Source organism: Lepus europaeus, chromosome 12 (assembly GCF_033115175.1).
Source record: "Lepus europaeus isolate LE1 chromosome 12, mLepTim1.pri, whole genome shotgun sequence".
Taxonomy (NCBI): Eukaryota; Metazoa; Chordata; class Mammalia; order Lagomorpha; family Leporidae; genus Lepus; species Lepus europaeus.
In genome coordinates this window covers 102,030,154-102,052,743 of record NC_084838.1, presented here as the reverse complement: position 1 = coordinate 102,052,743, position 22,590 = coordinate 102,030,154, and the positions used below count along the sequence as shown (strand labels likewise).

Here is a 22,590-nt window from a genome sequence, read left to right as displayed (position 1 = left end):
GACAAGTTCTTAAACTATACAGAGCAAGAAGCTAAAATAAAATGCAAAGCAGATAGCAGCAAAACAAACAGAACAAAATTAACAAATGAGCAACGTGTATATCGGCAGTCTTGTGGAGCTGAGGCAAGGAGGAGCGTGGGCCTTCCATGGTGACCTCTGGAGGGCTACAACCTAGAAACCAGGGGAGGGTAAACCAGGCATTAGATGACTTTCACACATTTTTGCGCCCTATCTAAAGTCAGCTCAGGAATTGAGGTGATCTGCTGCGCTCTGTTCCAACAGCCTATCAGAAGAGAGAAAGGAATTTACTTAGAGCCTTTAGTTTTGATACACAATATCTGGCATTTGGCCAATATTACCCAAGTCATGTCAAGAAACAGAATGTGAAGGAAAAAAAGTCCACTAGAAACAGATTCAGAGCTGGTGCGGTGCTGGAGTTTGTCAGATACGAACTTTCAAGTAACTGTGAAATAGATGACAACAGCAAGAATTAAATGGAAAGGGTGAACTGAAAAAATAAATGAAGTTAAGAAGTCCAAAATTGGTTTCACAGAACTAGTGAAGCAGAAATAGGGAAGCAGAAAATTTCCATACAGAAGCAAAAAGAGTAGAAAAAAGGACAACAAACTTAAAAAAAAATACTCACAAAAATTAAACCTTCAGAAAGAAAAGCATGTGGCAGAAGCTACATTGAAGAGCTAATGGCTTTGGGTTTTCACGAACAATGAGAGACTCCAGCCATGTATTTAGGATGGACTAAAATTCCAACAAAGTAGAACAAATACAAGGAAAATCCACTGTCAGCACTCATAGCAAACTTGCTTAAAAACAACAGCAAACAACAAAGGAAAGATATCCAAAAGAGACACCCCCACCTTCAAAGGAACAAGGAAAAGAAGACTGACAGCCAAGTTCAACAAAAACAGTGGTGCTGGGTTTACGGGAAGTGACATTAAGCATCCTAAGATCGCAGCATTATCTGTGAAGAGGTAAACAGTGATTAACTTGTAGCCTAGTAACTCAAGGACTCAAACTGTCATCTCCAGGCTGTCAATACAAGAGAATGCAGAGCATGGAAGAAGCTTAAAGAGAGACAAACATGGAGTAACAATAAAATAATTAATTTCAAAGTAGACAAGGGAGACTAAAGGAACATAACACAGGTGAGACTAACAGGAAGTAAATATGGTCCCTGATGGCTCTGCTGCCATCAGTAATTCATTACATGGAAATGGAGTAATACTCCAATTAAAAGACAAAAATAAATATACAATCATAAGATGCATACAAGATTCACCTATTAATTTTAAGGACACAGAAAAGCTGAGAGTAAAAGGAAGGAAAAAGACAGATTATGCAAATACTAACCAAAGAAAGGCAGGGTAGTTGTGGCAAAACAAAGTAGAATAGGAAAAGATATTTCATGATGCTAAAGGGATCAATCCGCCAATCAATCGATTGTTCGATCAATCCAGGATGGCGTTAACAATGCAAACGTTTTATGCATCTGGTATATAACCTCAAACTACGTAAAGTAACATAGACGGGACTAAAAGGAGAGGCAGACATGTTCAAAAACATAAAGAAACATGCAAATACCTCTTCTTCTGAAGTGTGGCTGGAATCAGGAAAAAGAGGAAGTGGATGAGATCTAAGGGGAGAGTGGCATGAGAGGACAGCTGTGCTGGAACTCAGCAGTGGCAAAAACAAGAGGGGGCCCTTGAAGAAGACTGAGAAGGACCTAGGCAATAGGAGACTTCAGAAAGTGCTAGAGCCGCAGAAAAGGCTCAGAAAAGGGAGGCGCAGTGTCAGATGCTGTGGAGAAAGAATTCAACATTATCTTTTGGATGTTGACACCAGAAAAAGTGATTTAAGTGATGTGGTGAGGGCAGCAGCAGACCGGGCTGTAAGTGAGCAGGTGGAAGCAGACAGAGGCTGCCAGGGGCACTAAAGTGGGGACTACACCAGCCCCAAAGCCAGCTGCAATCCGAAAGCAGGAATGACAGACTCAAAAACTCGACTTTATCAGGGATATGTGAACACCGCACTCAGCAACTGAAGACAGCATGTACTGAGAACGTGTGTACCTATGCTTCCTTCACGTCATGTGCTACATTCTTATTTTGAAGTCTCAAATAAACACACGTGAGAAGAATGACTTCACTTGTCCGAGAAAAGTCTGTAAGCACAGACGGTCACCACATTGGCGGCACAGCCAGGTGCTGGAGGCTAACAATTACGAATGGGCTCTCTAGGTCTCAGTTAGGAGAATCATTGAACTCTCTTACGTTCAGTAGCAAAGCTTTCACTGTGATCCACTGTGTCTAGGATCCTGAAAGGTTTACATCAGGGGCCACCTCTTGCTTGCATCTCACGTACTTTTCTGGATTGTTTCGATCTCCTCTGTGTTTGTGAATTCAATAGCATTTCACCCACTTACACAAACACAAATGCTTTACACTTAGTTATAAGCAACAATGGTTTCCAATGGACTAGAAACTGAGAGAGTGATTTTCAGTTATATGGCACGATTTATCTGCCTAGAAATTATTCTAATAGCAATTCAAGCTGTAAGAATTCTCTACGTGTTAGCAATAAATAACCCCAGAAATGCAAACCCGACTGACTCATGTATGTTTATCACAGCTATTAAAAAATATTTTTTCTTAAGATCATCTTAAGTGGTAAACTGTACAAGTAAAATAAAGCATGTTAGTATCAGTAAGCTTTACTACACAGTTACGTACCAGAAATTGCAATTAAAATCTGGCCAGAGGACGGATGTTGTGGTGCAGTGGATTAAGCCATTGGTTGGAAAGCCTGCATCTCAAATGGGAGGTGCCTAGGATGGAGTTTTACCTCCATGCTTCCAACTCACCTTCTGGAGTCTACCCTAGGAGCCAGCAGACTACGGCTTAAGCACTGGGGTGATGGACGGGGAGAGTAAGGACTGTTCCAAGTTCTGCTGAGCCCCTCGAAAGCCTGCTACTAGGTGTATGTCCCCACAGCTGTATTCCTAAACTTTTCAAAATCGCCCCCTAAGGAATATTTCTAGACAGTTATTTTTCCTAATTTCTTCCTTGATTAACTACAGCTAAGAATTAATTCAAAGGGTAAAATCTTAAATCTGATAAGATCCAGCTAAAGATAGAATGGACCAGTTAGAAGGCAGGTTAAGAAAAACCCAGAAGAAAGCACAATAGACAACAGGGTAGAAATTTATTCACAAGAAAATATGACACAGAATATATGAAAAGGTCTACCTAAAATATAGAGGAAATCCCAGAAGGAGAGAGAGGATGGGGCTGGGACAGAGACAATGTCTGAAGAGAAAATGACTGAGAGTTTCCAAAAATGATAGACACCAAGCCATAAATACAAAAAGAGAGAAAGAAAATCGCGAAGACTAAGACAGACTTGTAAAAGCGACTTAGCCTTCAAGCAGGCCACCTTTCCAAGGGCAGCAACTAGGCCAAAGGCTCCCTTGACAGTGAGCAAAAGCCAGCAGAACGCTTTCTTCCAGGGCTGGGAGAGAGCAAATGTTACCTCGCTTCTCTCTCCGGCAAAAAGAAGGTTTAGACGTAAATGTTGAGAAGAAAAATGACTTCAGATAAAATCCCCAATGTAGGGAGCAATGATGAGAAAAGAGACGAAATGTGTGAGGGGAGCCACGCCTGCATGAAATGTCTGTAATGTTGAGAGTACTCACAGTAACAGACTGACAACAGTAGTATATGTGTGTGTCGGGGGTAAATGGATTGGACATGCTCCAAGGATCCTGGATTGTCCAAAATGAGACAGAAGTACAAGTTTACATTAGGAGTTTGACAAATGGAGAATTATGAAGTAAAACCAAGAGGATAAAACCAGCCCCAAAGAGGGTGAAATAAATACCCTTACTTGAGAAGAGCCCCCAGTCCAGCCACGAGTCTACTCAACTCCAAGGCAGGCAGAAGTAGCTCCTATAAGGCTTACAGAGCGCCCCAGAGGCAGGAAACTAAACCCAGACCCATGAGCCCAGTAGCTGGAGTGGAGATACCCATGCTTCAGAGAGATTTCACAGATTGTAACGTCAGAATGGATACAGAAAGCCACAGCCGAAACCTCCTGCACTCAGTAACTCGGCCCCCACAATTCCTAACCACTGAGGGCTGGAAGACTAGTACCGTGACAGCACACAGCACCACGGGCTCAGCTGCGAGCCCTCAGCGCAGAGACAAGACAGGGTGTGAGGTGGGCACTTTCTCCTCCAAATGAAGTCGAAGAACTACAAGGCTCACGAGAAGAATTCACTGACACTGTGGGATTAAACGGCAAAATCCACAATCAACTTCAGGGTCTCCAAAGAGTAACCACCACAGGAATCCTCTTCTGATCCAGTTCTCTGCTGTGGCCTGGGAAAGCAGTAGAAGATGGCCCAAGTCCTTGGGCTCTTGCACCCGCGTGGGAGACCCAGAAGAAGCTCCTAGCTCCTGGCTTCAGATCGGCTCAGCTCTGGCCATTGTGGCCATCTGGGGAGTGAACCAGCGGATGGGAAGACCTCTCTCTGTCTCTACCTCTCTCTATAACTTTGTCTTTAAAATAAATAAAATAAATCTTTAAAAACACACACAGAAACAAACAAAAATTGAATTAGATGAGAAATATAGAGTCAATAAAATACAAATCTCTCATGAGATAAGCTCTATGGATAGTGAATTATAAACTGCTACTGAAGACTCCACCTAGGGGCTGGCGCTGTGGCGAGGAGGGTTAAAACATTGCCTGCAACACCATCCCATATGGGAACTGGTTTGAGTCCCGGCTGCTCCACTTCCAATCCAGCTCCCTGCTAATGGCCTGGGAAAAGCAGTGGAAGTTGAAGAAGCTCCTGGCTCCTGGCTTTTGCAGGGCCAAGCCTGCTGCCATTTGGAGAGTGAACCAGCAGATGGAAGATATTGCTCTCTAACTCTTTCAAAATAAATACATAATTTTTTTTTTTTTTTTAAGACTCTACCTAGAGTGAAGAGGTAGAAAATAGGACAAGACAGCCAACAGCCATGTGTGAAGAAGAGGCTCCAATACAGGAATTCTGGAAGAACACAATAAAGGGAATAGTTAAGAAGCAATTTTCAAAGAGGAAGTGGTTCAGAACTCTTCACTCAAATGTGTCAAGGTCTATTAAAAATAAACCCATTCCTGTACACAATGTGCCAAAATTAAATAGCACTGGAGGTAAGGATAAAATCTTAGAGTTGGAGGCAGCAACATTCTGTTCTAGAACAATGCTACTTAAAGTGTGATCCACAGACCAGTGTGGCTCACGGCCCTCTGTCCACAAGGACGAAAGCACAAATAGCAGCCAGTATGATGTGTTTAGAAACTCACACAACAATCGGACACCGTGACTATGTGCTTGGTGACCCACAACGAGAAACTGGAGCTGAGGTCTGTATTCCCTTAGGCCCCTTCTGCCATTTTCATAGTATTTCATTCTGATATTGTCACTTGAGTATCAATCAAACAAATCGGAAAACAGAAACTAGCTATTTGCTCTGGCTGGTTTCGAAGCACCCTCAAAAGCTAGACCGGTGAGAAGAGAGCGCGAGTGGGGCCGGCTGAGAGGAGAGGCAGGCACGGCTGGCTCACGCTGCCCCTCTGAGACGCTGGCAGTAGATGGATATGTTTGCTGAGGACACAAGGTGGCTGCTGCGGGCAAAGCGGACGGGAGCAAGACTTAGGAGGCCACAAGAGGAGCCCTGGCAGGAGACGACGGCAGCTGGAACTTGCCTAACGGCAGAGACAGCCGGGATGTGGAAAACCAGCGAGACATTTCAGCGGAGCAACCCGAGAGCACCCGGTGACTGATTAGATTAAGGGCAAGGCAGGGAGTGGGAGACACCAAGATGTGAGCAACTAGGGGGGTGGAGAATGAAGATTTGCTTTGGGACAGGTTGGGGGGGGCGAAGACTCAAGCTGGGTTGTAGACAGGTTAACCCAGTGTGCAAGTGTGTGTCGTCAGGTTGGAAGCTGGACACGCAGGTCCAGAGCTCAGAGCCAGAGAACGAATGGCACCCGCAGAAGATGCAGCAGAAAAGCTCAGAGAATATTTACGGTCACCTCCCACCTGCCCCCTCCTTTTTCCTCCTCAACAAACATACTCAAGTGATCTGTATTACATTCCCTAGGGCTTTCATTTCCAAGGTAACTGGTATTAGTGACCACTAAATGACAAATACAAAAAGCTAGGAGAAAAGAGGTTAAGATACGTACAACCCTCCACCCACTTTACCCATAAAGTAAATAATGACAAGAATCTACAATTATTCCTGAAAGCTTTCCGAGAAGAAAAGGATAGTTGAATGAATAAGCAACTGCTATAAAATGATTGAAATCATAAATGGTAGTAACTGAGAAAAGCTTTGCTAAAATAGGGGTGGGGCAGAGGGGTGGAAGTCCGGCTTAGTGGTTCAAACACTGCTTGGGGCACCCACATGCCATATCAGAGTGAGTGGGTTCCAGTCCTGGCTCTGCTTTTGATTCCAGTTTTGTGGAACGTGTGCCTGGGAGGCAGCAGTGGGGTCCCTGACATCCACGGGGGACACCCAGATTGCGTTCTGTGCTCCAGCCCTGGCTGTTCAGGGCATCTGGGGAGTGAACCAGTACATGGGAGATGTCTCTGTGACTCCTTCTCTCTGCCTCTCAACAAAACAAAAATAAACAAGTTTTCAAAGAAGTCAGACTTAGAATCATCAGTACGTGCCAATTGATCCTGTCTGGAATTCTGAAGCTGGCTGGGATTGCCTTCGGCCCACACTCAGAACTTCTTTGCTCCATCTGTATTATATGGAAACTGGTTCAACAACAAATGTACATTGAAGGCTCTAGCAGTGTACTACATTACACTGGAGCCACTGGCTCTGCGGTCACCACTCCTCTCAAAGCGCCACATCGCCTGCGGCTTGTGTCCATTCCTAACATGCTGAACTTACACACTGTACATGGAGGATGCATCAGATTATCATTCCATGCTTAACAACATATACACTTTCTCACTCTCGCTCTCTCTCTGCCTTTCAAATAAAATCTTCAGAAAAGTGGGAAGGGAGCACAGCCTTGTGGCACACCAGGGTTAACCCTCTCTCTGCCTGCAATAACAGCATCTCATAGGAGCACTGATCTGCGTCCCGGCTGCTCCACTTCTGAGTCAGCTCTCTGTAATAAGACTGAGAAGACAGCAGAAGATGGCCCAACCGGTGCTGTGGCACAGCGGGTTAACGCCCTCGCCTGCAGTGCCAGCATCCCATCTGGGTGCCGGTTCTAGTCCAGGTTGTTCCTCTTCCCATCCAGCTCTCTGCTATGGCCTGGGATAGCAGCAGAAGATGGCCCAAGTGCTTGGGTCTCTGCACTCACATGGGAGACTTAAGTTTCAAGCTCCTGGTTTCTGCCTGGCCCAGACCCAGCCACTGTGACCATCTGGGAATGAACCAGTGGATGGACGATCTCTTAACTCTCCATCTCTCTCTGTAACTTTGCCTCTCAAATAAATAACAAATCTTGGTAAACACACACACACACACATCCATTTACTATTTCTTCTTGAGCCTAGATCTGGATACTGGCTCCCTTGATTCTTCCACCTTAGCTTTTGTAATCGCCCAATAAGCCTTTCTATCTTACCTCAATTAGTCTATTTCCCATGGCTAATTTTGTTTACTCTACATTCAGCTGCTGTTTCTTTGCCAACCCTTATCTAGTACCTTTTAAGTCGTAGCCTAAAACTCAGGGAAACTTTCAGACACACAGTAACTCCTCGCTGTCGGTGATGTTTCACTGTTCCCCTTCGTGAGCCCCGCTGTGCCCCTGCACGCGGCTCAGCTGGGCAGCTTCCGTTCACATTAGCTCCCTTGGCACACTGAGCTCTCACCCCTGCTTCCCGTTTCTTCTGTTCTCACAGAGCCTTGGACAACACTCTGCCTGCAGCAGGTCTGCAGTAACACCAGAAATAAGGACTCACGAAGAAGACACGGCCAGCCAGCCAGCAGATACCACACGGCAGGCTCTGAATTACCAAGACTGCCTTTAAAAAGCTCCTTGCTTTGGAGAGGTGGAGCCTGAGCGGGGTGAGGAAGATACCCAAGAGAGGGCCGTGGGGATGGGAGACTGTGATATACAGGTGGGCTGACCAATAAGTAAAAATACTAAAGATCATGGAAGCCAGGTTTCTTCTGTTAAACAAGGGAGTCAGAAATTCAAAAAATAGCCTGAACCCCTAGTTATAGGATTGGAATGAAAGGTTTCACTGGGAACTCAGGATTTTCAAATTATGTCTATGTTACGCCGGTAAATACTTAAATATATTCTAGATATCTCTGTCTACTGAGAGAACTTGAGAGCAGTGACACCACAAAAGCATTCAATACAACCAATATCTAGACGTACTGTGTTACACCAAAAGCAATCAAGGAACCCTGAAGAAACGGCCGATCCCAATGCTGGGATTAAGCTCAATGCAAACACGTGCCTGGAAAGCCTGTGTGCCAGAAAGGAAGGAAGTCCTCAGAGTATGATAGGAATGTGTCCAAAATGTAGGGAAGTTGTTCAAAGAGGCCAAATCCAGGCAACTGTGAGTTTCAACATAAATAATAATAAAAACTCATTGAATTAGAACTGTTGAGCCATAAGTCAACACATATAAATTTTAAAATGAATTCAAAGTTTCCTAAAAGATAGAATATTGGGACTGGTGCTGAGGCATAGTGGGCTAAGCCTCCACCTGAGGTGTCAGCATCCCATATGGACCCTGGTTCGAGTCATGACTGCTCCTCTTCCAATCCAGCTCTCTGCTATGGCCTGGGATAGCAGTAGAAGATGGCCCCAAGTCCCTGGGCCCCTGCACCTGTGTGGGAGACCTAGAAGAAGCTCCTGGCTCCTGGTTTCGGAACAGTCCAGCTACGATCATTGAAGCCATTTGGAGAGTGAACCAGCAGATGAAAGACCTTTCTCTCTCTCTCTGTAACTCTACCTCTCAAATAAATAAATAAAATCTTAAAACAGAAAGAAGAAGAAATAGAATATTGACATATACCCATAAAAACACTTGTTAGTTATGAACGGGGAGAAGAGTAAGGTTGACAGACACCACCTTGGTAAAGTGTGGTCAAGAGAACGTTCTGAGTAGTGGACCACATCAAATCTGTGTTTACAACAGCACAGATACAAGGAAAAGAACACAGTATTCTTGCCAGGGTTGCAGAACTTGAATATAATGCCAAGGAAAGGCAGACAGACTCAGACGAAGGATTTATGATCTTCAAAAGCATCAAGATCAGGGATCCACGGAAAATTCACTTGAGATTTCATAAACAAGAATGGCAGCATGGAGGGAGAAGTCAGTAAACAGGAAAAAAGGGCAGAGTAAAACTTCAGGGGCAAACTTCTTTCAATTTCTAATTGGCTCTAGTAGGCATAGACATTTACATGCATACACTGATGAGAAGTAGAGACTGTTAACCCCTTCTGTGCCACAGTCACCTTGGAGAGTCTGATGAGGCTTAGGAACTCCTCAGGGCAGTACTTTTAAATACATAAAACTAAATAAATGCAATTACAAATGAAACCAACTATACTGAAATTCAATGATCAGACGCTAAGAACAAATATAACTGTGTATGTGGTTTCTTTAAAATATGTGCTTTTCTAAACACACATATATTCATTTTAAGAGTAAAATTAGGCAAGAGTGTAAAAAATAGACAGTTATGAAGTACTGGTAAGTCTAAATGATATTTCAGGATATCTAAAGCAACTGTAGTATGCCTGTAGTTTCTGGGTTATGAACTCATCAATTAAAAGTTAACAGGAAGCTTCTAAATTCAGTGAGAACTTCACTTCCATTGTTTTTAGCAGGCACTCTGAAGAACAGAGAATGCAGATGACCACCTGTCTAAATTAGCATATTTATAAATAATGAAGTTCCAAGTAATGCTTCAGTGACACTCAAAACTGCAATGTGTATCAGTGATACAGATGATAATGCATGCCAATAAACTAACAAAGTTGAAAACAAGTTCATATCTAACAACGAAAATACTGAAGTTTCTTTAAAATAGAACTATTCTTACCCATATGCACCAAAATATAGAGTCTAAGCCCTGGCATTATAAAGATAATTATGGTATTGAGCTAATAACCAAGCAAAATTTCCATAGCTGGCATTAGAAAAGAAAAGGATGAGCAAATTTAGAAGAGGTAGAAATAGGCCTCCAAAGGGAGGCTAAATTTAGATGTTTCTAATATGTAGAACCAGAAAGTTACTGGATAGACATCCGATGTGTGTACACATCAACAAAATAAAGGTTCTTGATGTATGAACCCTCACTCTAAGCCTATTCTTTATAGATTACCTAGGTGCAATATTTCTCACATTGTTTCTTTCTGAGTTAAAAGTAGGCTTGTAAGATCACTACCAACAGCTGCAAAGTATATCCATTAAAATCTCATCCAAATATCAACATGCAGAGAATCAGGAATATGATCACAGTTTGGAACAAATGTTAGATAAGCAAAATTAATTATTGTCAATTCTAAGCATATTCGTGGCAGTCAAACTCTCCAAAGCCTAAAAGTACACTACAATAAAATAAAAGATAAAAAGGTGTGTCCTACCTAGTTACTTTGCAGCTTGATTCAATTAAGTCGTTTTCAAAGTCAAGCAGGCTGGAAGGCAGATTGTATTCCAATGGGGATGTCAATCTTTTCAAACGCAACAAACCAACACAAAATTTTGCTCCCATCTCTTCTAGTTCTCGAGTACCAATCTGTAGACCCTAGAAACAAAGAAATATTACATATGTACTTAGAAAGTCTAGGGGGCAGGTATTCGGTGTGGCAGCAGAGACACTGCTTGGGATGCCTGCATCCCATATCAGAGCCTGGGTTTCAGTCCAGCTCCACTCTAGCTTCCTGATAACGTGCACCCTTTGGAGGTGATGGTTCAAGTATCTAGGTCCTTCTATTTATGAGCTACAACTGGACTGAGGGCTGGTGTTGTGGTGCAGCAGGGTAAACCACCACCTGACGCCAGCAGCCAGCATCCCTAGGGACACTGGTTTGTGTTCCGGCTCCTCCACATTTGATCTAGTTTACTGCTATTGAGCCCAGGAAAAGCAGAAGATGGCCTATGTACCTGGGGCCCCAACACCCATGTGGGAGACACAGTTGGAGTTCCAGGCTCCAGGTTTCAGACTGGTCCATCCAGGCTGCTGTGGGTATTTGAAGAGTGAACCAGCAGATAGAAACTCGCTCGCTTACCCTCTCTCCCTCCCTCCCCAACCCAATGCCCTGTAACTCTGCCTTTCAAATAAATAAAATAAACCCTTAAAAAACTTTTAAAAACAAAGTTTGCTATTCTCTGCTACACTGCGTTAAAATTCCAGAAAAAGAATTTAAGCTATATTAATAAAATTAAAAAGCTGAACCAGAACTTGACAGGGATAATGTCTTTAACATGTAACCATTCTGGGTCACAAAGGAACTATCTTTCCTACAGGACATTGCTAGAATGTCTACTGACATTCAGTGTGGTGCAAACTGTTATCATCAATGCACTGGGGAGGAAAAAAAAGGTAGATGAATAATTTGTGGTTGCTGTTACTCTTGGAGTCAATATGCTCAACTATCCTTAACAAGATCTTGATGGTATTTCTTCTAATCTGCTACTTCGGATGCCAATGTTGAGCTACTACAGTGTTTAAATGAAGGCTCCAATATGAATCCTTCAATATATATTTTAGGACTTTTACTGTATGATAAAAGAAATTGGTCAGTAAAAAAGCAACAGACAGGTAACTGTCAAAAAAAGAAACAAATCTATGTCAATGAGGCATTAGTAATGTTAAATATCTATGATCCATGTCAATTAATGTCCACTCCAAATTCTCTCTACCAAAGAAGACTTTATCTCAACTTCTCCCCTCTTCTTACCACTAGTTTCTAAATAAGCACCATAAAGTTTACCAAAAGTTAAATGTTACCACAGAAAATAAGACTGTAAACCAAGATACTGCTTATTGTTTATTCTTCAGATATAAAAACCAATCTCTAATCTAAGTGGGATTCTTGTACCAACCAAAGTTGCAGATGAAGATGAGAACAGAGCCCCAGAGAGAGGCATCATGGAACAGCTCCTCAGTGCCTGGGCTACAGAGCTCCTACGGCTCATGGTGACTGAGGAAAATGAACCGTGGAAGCCACTACTTACTGTACATGATGTATGTGCCTTTACAATGGTTTAACTAAACAGTCGAGCCAGCTCCCACATAGCCTAGAAAATATGACTCAGTGGCTTTATCAGAACGTGTGTTTGCTCCTCAACTCAAAAGTTTTAAAAAGGCCAGGCCTGTTTCTGAATTAGTTCATACAAAATAAAAATAAAGAATATTCAAAGCCAAAACTCAGCTCATAAAAATATTGTTGAGGCTGAAGGAGACTGCTTCCTAAAACATTATTAGATTCCTAAAACAAATCAGCAAACAAGTTTAAAACTTGTTATGCATGATAAGCATGTGTGGGGAGAAAGCAATACGGGAATTCGGTACTTCCCAGTCAATTTTGCCCTAAACAGGAAAGCTATTACACACACAAAAATCCTGACTTGGTAAGACACACTTCTCTCCATTAGTTTTGAATGAATGTACACTCTATTAAGTGAATCATATAAAAGAGAAATGAGTATTTGTTACATATTTTATTTTTTAAAGGTTTAAATATTTATCGGTTATAAACAACAACTTCAGAAAACTGGTTTAACAGTGTATGTTTCAAAATAGATTTTAGCTTCCTTTAAAAATTTGGATATTTCATGCCCAAATTTATCAAAACACAAACATAGTGTTTTGTTTTTATTTTGAAAGACAGAGTTATAGAGAGGCAGAGAGAGAGTCTTCCATCTGCTGGTTCACTCCTCAGATGGCCACAATGGCAGGAGCTGCACCCATCCAAAGCCAGGAGCCAGGTGCTTCTTCCTGGTCTCCCATGCGGGTGCAGGGCCCAAGCACTTGGGCCATCCTCCACTGCCCTCCCGGGCCACAGCAGAGAGCTGGACTGGAAAAGGAGCAACCGAGGCTAGAACCTGGCACCAATATGGGATGTCGGCGCCACAGGCAGAAGATTAACCAAGTGAGCCACGGCGCCGGCCCCAGAGCGAGATCTTCTATCCACTGGTTCACTCCCCAGATGGCCATAATGGCCAGGGCCAAGCCAGACTGAACCCAGGAGCTTGATCCTGATCTTGATGTGGGTAGCAAGGACCCAAGCACTTGGGCCATCTTCTACTGTGGAAGTGGAGCAGCCAGGACAGGAACTGATGCCCACATGGGATGCCAGCTTTGCAGGCAGTGGCTTAACCCATTATGTGTGTATTTGAAATGCGAATCTCTTCACTGAAGAAGAACCAACGGAAGGAAGACCTTTCTCTCTGTCTCTCTCCCTCACTGTCTATAACTCTACCTGTCAAATTAAAAAAGAAAGAAAAAAAGATCTTGCTCTATTGCTCCCTCTCTGTAACTCCTTCAAATAAATAAATAGAAATATTAAAGACACAAAATCTAACTAGCTGATTTATGAATACACAAATCATGTTTAATTTTAAATACATAAAAATAAATTTATATCCAACATATTAAAATATTTTTGTTAACAATGTCTCATTCATTATAAATTACTTATCAGTATTTGAATATTACTCCAGTGTATTTTCTTAAAACTTATGAATGTAAATAGATGCGAATAACAAAAACTTAAGCATTCCAAGCAAGCTCATGAGTTCAGAGAGGTAGAATAGAAAAACCTGTTCTGAAGATTGCATGTAATTCAATTCCATTATCATAAATTACATATAACTCAACAAAACAATTGCATTATTTAGTACATACTTGAAAGCCCCCAGAAGTACATAGGAAAGCAAAGTCCTCACATGTTTTTAATGACTGAGAGCCTTAGAGTGTTTTACCTTGTACTTTCCCTGGTCACAGCCACACAAAGTGCTCTCCATGGTGTAGCTTCTTTGCACTCCTATTTCTCTCCAAACCACAACACGTGCCGTGGATTCTTTAGACTTCTCCACTACGAAGCTACAACTGCTCATGCAAAATGCTGGGGCAATATGACTCAGTATCTTAGGCAAAGTCTGTAAAACAGGAAAGATAATAAAGCAAGAGTTCTTTTTAATTAAAAATGTTTAATTTTTTTCATGAAACCATAGTGTTTATAGTGAATCTCCTCGCTGACATATCCTCTGCTAATCAAATATCAAAATGATCCTCTTGTAAATTTAGAATGTTCTGCATTGCTAAACAGATAGCAATCAGAGCATATAATAGGATACAGGATCACATTTATAGCATCAATCAATACGCAGACTAAAATGATGCAAGCCCTGCTGATGGCACTAAGTGACCGTCAGGAGACAGAAGTTCCTATGGTACACAAGATGACTATGGATAACTATAGGACTGTGTGTATGATTTTTTAAAATAAACTATAGGAGAGGATTTTGATGTTTTCACCAGAAAGAAATGATGAATGTTTGAGATAATTCAGTTTACCCTGAAGTGGACCTTGCACAATGTCTACACATTTCCAAAACATCACATGCTACTCCCTAAATGTTTATACCTTTTATATATTAGTCGAAAATAAGAATTGTTTAAAATGTGGAAATTTAATCATGAAAGATTTAACACTATAAATGTCAGTCACTCCTAAATTAATCAATAAAGCTAAGAAAAATCACAATTGAAGTGTACCCAAATTTTTGCAACTTGAAATTATTCCTGGGACAGGTGTAGTGCAGGTTAAGCTACCACTTAGGAAGCCTACTTCCCATATCTGAGTGCTGGTTCAAGTCCCAGCTACTCCACTTCTGACTCAGCTTTCTGCTGATGTGCAGCAACCAGGTATGCAGTGGGTGAAGGCTCAAGGGTTTGGGCCCCTGCCACCCATGCAGGAAACCCAGATGGAGTTTTGGGGCTCCTAACTACAGGGCCTGGCACAATGCTGACTGCTGTGGGCACTGGGAGAGTAAACCAGTGAATGGAAGGTCTGGGTCGGTTGGTCTCTCTCTCTCTCTCTCTCTCTTTCCAAGTAGATGCAAAAAAATAAATAAACATTAAAAGATTATTCAAATTCACCTGGATGTGTAAATAAAGTATACATCCTAGAAAATCCTTAGGAAAGAAAAGCAATGCCTGGAGAAATAGTCCAATAGAGATAGAAACCTGGATCACAAATCTAAAATAAGTTACACTGTGACAATACCGTAGGAACACACAGATTTCCGGAAAAGAGAGAATCTGGAATTAGAACTAAAGGTATTACAGTAATCATTAGTGAAGGAAAGATATGTCACTGCTTAAATGTGTACAACTCAGTGTTCACTGAGAAAAACATCTTAAGTCACTCTTCATTCAGTTAAGTTCTATCTGGACTCAGAATTTAAACTTAGTAAGTAAACTTTTCAAGTGAAAATAAAAATAATGAACATGAAACTGTACTTTGAAAAATTTGGAACACAAATGCTACGTTAAAAAATCAACAAATACCATAAAAGTTCTAAATTACTACATACCATAATAAAAAGCTAGAAAACATATTTGTAATATGCAAAAGAGTTCTTATTTTAAAAGTAATAACTAGATAATTAGTATAAAAGGAACCAGAGGGGCTGGCGCTGTGGCACAGTGGGCTAAGCTGCCACCTGTAGTGTCAGCATCCGATACCGGCAACCGGTTCGAGTCCCGGCTGTTCCTCTCCTGATTCAGCTCTCTGCTATGGCCTGAGGAATCAGTGGAAGATGGCCAAGTCCCTGGGCCCCTGCACCCCCATGAGAGACATGGAAGAAGCTCCTGGCTCCTGGCTTCAGATCAGCCCAGCTTTACCATTGCGGCCATTTGGGGAGTGAACCAGCAGATGGAAGACCTCTCTCTCTCTGTCTCCCCCCTCTCTTTGTAACTCTGCCTCTTAAGAAAATAAATTTAAAAATCTTACGAAAAAAAAAAAAAGCAACCAGAGAATATAAGAAAATGCTATTTGAAAAGAGGGAGATCATAACTGGCCAAACATAGGAAAAGATGCTCAGCCTCATTTATAATTACAGACATGGAGAAACAGCACTTTCATGGTATCTCTGAGACTCAGTTCTACAATCTTTTTTTTTTTTTTTAAGCAGAGTGGCAGACTGGCAGAGAAAGGAGGAGAGGCAGCAAAAGAGAGATCTTCCATCCACTGGTTCACTCCCCAAATTGCTGGAACAACCAAGGTTGAGCCTGGCCGAAACTAGGAGCCTGGAGCCTCTTCCAGGTCTCCATGTGGATGGCAAGGGTTCCCGCTGCCTTCTCATGCTCATTAGCAGGGAGCTGGATCTGAAGTAGAGCAGCTGGGTCTTGAACTGGCACCCATATGGGATGTTGGCATTGTAGGCAGAGGCTTAACCTGCTATGCCACAATTCTGGCCCCCAGTTATACTACCTTTATGATGAACAGTTTGGCAATATGAATCAAATTACCACCAACAGTGGACTACTGAACAAATACATTGTGGAACACCTGTATAAGAATAATGAAAATGCACCATGGAAATCTTGGATAATTATTAAAAGACTGAGATAGAACTAGCAAGAGGCAAGAAGCTTCACTGAGCACACTGATAAAACTGACTCATTAGTATTGAGAGAGAGAGTGGGAGATGACTTTCACTTCCTACTTTATGTGCTTCTGGAATGTTCTGTTTTACACTAAACATTTTATTTACTTGGAAAGGGAGAAAAAGAGACAGGAGACCAAAAAGAAAATGTGCTTTAAAATTCTGTTAGGAGCACTGGTTTGCTACCAAAACCTTTTTTAGGAAAACAACCTGGGGTGCTTGTTTTGGCATAACACTGTGACAGAATGTAGAAGTTTAGAACTTGAAGCAGTAACATCTCATCCCAGTGTGATCCACACAACGTTTTAGCCAAGCAAGCGTGTCAAGGCACATAGAAGTTCTGTTCTCTCGTCTGTCCAACAGCAAAGATAATCTTATTTAGGATTAGGGGTCTACTACAAGCATAGTTCAAACAGTTCATGGGAAAACAGATTAGAAAGTAACTTCATTTTGTTGCAAAATGAATTGATACTCATGAAGTTTTTGTCACAGTATGTGTTTTCCATAAACTTTTTGGACATCCCTCGTATCTATAATATTTAGCGATATTAGGTGCCTTAGAAGCTAATATTTCATTAAGCCTAAATCATATGTTTTCTCCCAATAAGATGATTATCACAGTGTAGTAATAGTAATAATAAAGGTTTACTTTTATAACTTATTTTGAACTTATTTAAACAGTGAAAAAGTGCAAAACTAGTACAAAAAAAAGTCACCTCTCTCCCTCAGCTACTCTTAATGTTAACAACCACAGAACAGCATCAGGACAAAAAATTAATCCTGATTTAATACTCTTAGCAAAACCACAGATCTGTTTTCAGTGTCATCAGTTTTTCTAATATCTTGTTTCTGTTTCAAGATCCCATCCGGGGCCGGTGCCATGGCTCAATAGGCTAATCCTCTGCCTTGCGGCGCCAGCACACCGGGTTCTAGTCCTGGTCGAGGCACCGGATTCTGTCCCGGTTGCCCCTCATCCAGGCCAGCTCTCTGCTATGGCCCGGGAGTGCAGTGTAGGATGGCCCAAGTGCTTGGGCCCTGCACCTACATGGGAGACTGGGAGAAGCACCTGGCTCCCGGCTCTGGATCAGTGCAGGGCGCCGGCCGCAGTGGCCATTGGAGGGTGAACCAACGGTAAAGGAAGACCTTTCTCTCTGTCTCTCTCTCTCACTGTCCACTCTGCCTGTCCAAAAAAAAAAAAAAAAAGATTCCAGCTCCCATCCGCAATCTCATACTGCATCTCGTTACCAGTTCTCCTGCGGTTGCTAGTCTTGCCACAGCTTTCATGATCTTAACAACCCTGAAAATTACCAGCTTTTGTATCAAATGTCCCTTGATTTATTATGCTGTAACTTTTTGTATTTTTCCTCACTAAACACATACACTAACAGGACACAAGAGAACTAAGATTTATCATCAGAATCCCAGCATTTTTGAGTATTAATCTATCAAATTATCTGGGGGGGGGGCATGGCACTGAGTGAAAAACAGAGGCCCATCAAAGATGTTCACGTCTTAACCCCAAACCAGGGAATTCGTTGGCTAATACGGTATGCGACTCAGAGACTCTGAGCAGGAGCAGGGTCTCGATGGACCCTGTAAGCAGAAGTGGAGAGAAGCTGATTACAAAAATGGAAGCAGAGGTCAGAGGTCATTTTATTCCATGAAACAAGGAATACAGGCAGCCTTTCTATCCCCCTTGCTCTCTGTCTCTGTCTCTGTCTCTCTCTTTCTCTCTCTCTCTCTCTCTCACACACACACACACACACACACAGATTCCCCTTAACATCCCTGGAATGCAAGATGATATTAAAGAAATGAAGAAAAATGGACACCATAGGTAAACACATTTTCTCTCTCATGACTGTGCAGCAAGCTCATTTCTGGAGGCTAAGTAAGAACTCCCAGAGGGAAAGACGACAGAGAAGCAGGAAGGATGGTGATGGCAGTGGTGTCCTAGAGGCCAACACATGGGAAAGTGCGCCCTCTGCCATCCTCCGCGCCTCACTGGTGACTAGTCCTGGGCTCTGCTAAGCTACCGTCTCCTTCACTTAACGTGGCCTCACGCCACAGGGCTCCAGAGCCCTGGACGGCAGGCAGGGCAGTGGCATGGCTGCTGTGCCCACACGCTGGCCTTCTACTCTCTTCTGTGGCCTCTCACCCCTATCCTGGGCCTCTCTTTTCAATTTAGTTTCCTCACACTTTCATCGTTTTCAGAATACTCCTTTATTTTTGTGAGACTATCTTCCAGTAACTCCAGAAAAAAGCTATTTGTGATGTAAATTATTAAGATTTTCAAGGTCTGAGAACATCGTTTTTACTTTCACATGGATGCACAGGACGGAGTATGAAATTTTTAGGTTGGAAATGTGAGAATTGTGAAGGCTTGCTCCATTGATGTTTTAAGTGGGGGCAGGCAGATAGGATTCCCAAGCACAGCAAAACTTGCACAGTACTTGGGAATAAGACTAATGAAGGCAGCAGACCTGGCTGCAGAAATTTTCTCTTTGCTGAAGAATATGAAAGACTAAATTACATGGACAGGCATAAAATTCACAAAGAAGAATAAGAGGCATAAAAGAGTCACAGTAATTTTTTTAAAAGAACAAGAAAGAGAAATTCGCCCTACCAGGTATCGGTACTAACTTAACACTAAAATGATGTGGTATGCAAAGAAACAGAACCAAGACTGATCGCAGGAACAGAGAGCCTGGTAACACATAGCTACAGCAGATCAACACAGGAGAGACTCTAGGGGAAAATGGTATGGCTACAACTGGTAGCCAGGGGAAAAATAAAATTATACCCTCATATCTCACACAAAAATAAATTCCAAACAGATGAAAAATCTAACTACAAATCGCAAAACCTCAAAATAAAAAAATCTAAAACATAAATGGCAAAGTGTCAACATCAACGAATCTGAGTAGTTCATGAATATTAAGTCACTTTCTGTAGTTTTACACGCTTGAAATTGGAAAACTCCTGAGTTATCTGTAATAATTACCCTGTATCCCATGTCTTCCACAACATCACATGAAGAGGCATTTTCGTTGGTGTGCCACACTGTCTCTTTGATGCTGCAGCCATACATAAACACATTTTTCTTTCGGGAATGGCCATGATAATCACAATAAACCTTGAAAAAATAACAGATTTTTAAAATAACAAGATTTCAAATTCATATACTGCTAAGGAAAGGTAGGTAATATCATGCCAATGAACAAGTCTGTGTCCCTTCGTCGTTTTATTGTAACAGAACCACTACTTAACAAGTAGAACCAATAAAAGTAATGACATCTAGTTTTGGAAAGGATTTATAATTAATTCTAGAATTGCTAAATGCTTTGAAGATCCTACATCAAGCAGCAAGTCCCACTCTACCTTTTGTATCTACTTTCCATCACTCAAAAAATAATCAAATCTACAGCGAGGCAACACTGCCTCAAGAATACTAAAACATTTATTAATTTAAAAGAATATAAAAATGTTCTCATGAAAAGTATCATAAAAGAGGTATGGTTTCAATGCAATTTTTAAGAGCATCATTTTTAAAATAAGAATAAAGGACAGACTCACATGTCAATTTAACCATTCTGCAAAGTTTTTCTACCTTCCCCAAAGAAAGATGAAGTAATTTAAACACGATACAAGAATATTCTAATGAAAGGCTGCTGAAAACACATGGAACGTGTGTGTGTGTGTTTACACAGAGTTCAGGATCGTCTCACAACACACCTGTACCACATTTCCCATGTGTGAACTGGAGACATCAGTATCCGAGCTGACAAATGAACCTAGAAATACTCCTAAGTTTGCACTAGTGAGAATTTGGAAGACATACACCATCCATTGCCTTAGTACTGTTCAACAGTAAAGTTAAACCCCTAAAATTCATAACCAGGGATTATCAACATTCATAGACCAAAAAGAAAAGCAACCTGACAACGTAATACAAACACAGTATATTAATCTGAAACCAAAGTGACTAAATGAGGAATTGATAATAAAGAGACATCTTAAATAAATTGCTTTTGACATTATAAACAGAAAATACGTACAAAATACTGAGTTACTCATCAACAAAAACAACATGGATTAGACTAAGTAAGAACAAACGCGGCCACCTACCAGGGGTAAACGCTTCACAGCAGCCAGGTACTGCAGCAGCCCTTTAGCGTGGTAGATTGTCGGGTGCAAATCTGGATTTGGACTCTGCCACTGTCTGTTTAAATCCTCTCCACTTAAAGAACAGCGGTGACTACACACACAGAAACACAGAGATGGAAAACACTGCTAATGCACATCTGCTACACACCTCTGACCCCTTCATGATTTTATTCCACTAACTACTTCCAATAGGTGTAGGTGGTGGGCTCTACCCAATACATGTTATATTCATCAGGTACACAGCTACTCCACTATTTGCTGCATGCAAGATCTTGTGTCGCATGCATTAAGCTGTGGTTTATAATCGAGGTTTTCCAACTACATAAAAAAGTCTCAATTCTGGGGTTTTGTTCTATTTATGAAATGGATTGATGGTCACATCTTCCATTCTGAGTACATCATAATCATTGGCTATGCCGACATTCTTTATATTGACTGCATTAGTTGTTTTCTAAGAGTGCTGAGCCCTCTTTCTGAGAAGAATAATGAGATAAACAGGATTCACATTATTGTAAAAATTCAAATACATTTTACTTATCTACAGGTACTAAATATTAAAGCCATTAATTAAGCAAAAACTTAAGCAAACCATCAGGTGGAAACAGAAATATAAATAGAATTCTGACTGGTTTATATGTTTCTGTATTAAAAATAGACATCAAATTAATTCCATAACTGTAATATACATATTAACTAAAAAGATACTTCCTTTCTAAAAAATTCAGTAATTCACTAAAAAATGAGCAACATTCATGTTACTTCTATTGAATAAACAAGATGAGGTATTGTTCTCTTTGGAAATGCTCATGGCAGCTAAAGTAAATCAAATCCAGGAGCACCAGAGACCTTGTCCAACGGCCAGAATAAATTATAAGTCACCACCACTTAAAAAGTAATTATATTCCAGTACTTCTGAACTACAGAATTCGTCCTGTCAGAAACTACACTTCCACGTATGAAAAGCCATTAGCAGATGGGACTAACGTTCAGTAACAGTGGAAAGATTCTAGAAGTTTCCCTATCTCAGAAAACACTGATTGTACCATTAACAACAACAAAAAACGTTTAAGTATGTGTTAGAAGTCTTTCTCATATTCTGACACTGTGCTTTTTCTAAAATATATAAGCAAAACACAGATGCTTTATAAAATCCCATGCTCATGGATACAAAATTTATTGATTTATCATGCTACTAGTAATATATATGTATATTTAGAAAAGTTTATCTTAGATGATAAATTTATTACAGAAAAATCACTAATTTGATTCCCAAACTAATCTGGACACTATCACTTCAACAATTTTATACAAGACAGACACAACAAACCAACAGAATTTCTACAACTATTGTTTTACTTACTTTCCATTGATGACACCATCTGGATTGAGCATAGGGACAATTTTAAAAATATAGGACTCTCGTAAGCTTTGAGCAGTAGGGTTATTACTCATGAGATACTCCAATGTTCCTTTCATAACCCAACTTGCATTAGTTTCTCCAGGATGTACCCGAGCAGACAGGAAAATGTAAGGGCGATTTCCTAAAGCACACATAAAATCTCAAATTAAAATGAACAGCTACTAAAAGTTCGTATGATATTTCAACTTTGGGGCTTTAGAAATGTCTCTACTCAATTGCGAATTCTAATATAAATTCATAGTAGAACTCACTGTGCACCTACCACATCCAAGTACTGCACTATAAACCATGTCCTAAAGGAGCTCATAACAGGAACATTAAA

At 41.2% G+C, this 22,590-nt stretch overlaps 1 protein-coding gene across 4 annotated transcripts in view; it reads right to left on the bottom strand.

The window, feature by feature from the left end:
- Nucleotides 1–22,590, bottom strand: part of AGTPBP1 (ATP/GTP binding carboxypeptidase 1) — a 200,998-nt gene that overhangs the window by 12,308 nt on the left and 166,100 nt on the right. For 3 of the 4 annotated variants that reach the window (XM_062208617.1, XM_062208619.1, XM_062208616.1), the window contains exons 21-25: nt 22,209–22,389; nt 20,810–20,939; nt 19,686–19,817; nt 13,991–14,167; nt 10,648–10,808 (exon numbers count right to left, since the gene is read on the bottom strand). In XM_062208617.1, the coding sequence (XP_062064601.1) occupies nt 10,648–10,808; nt 13,991–14,167; nt 19,686–19,817; nt 20,810–20,939; nt 22,209–22,389 (781 nt within the window). Of the gene's footprint in view, nt 1–105; nt 172–10,647; nt 10,809–13,990; nt 14,168–19,685; nt 19,818–20,809; nt 20,940–22,208; nt 22,390–22,590 lie in introns of those variants that run through there. The other variant, XM_062208620.1, reaches the window with a different exon arrangement.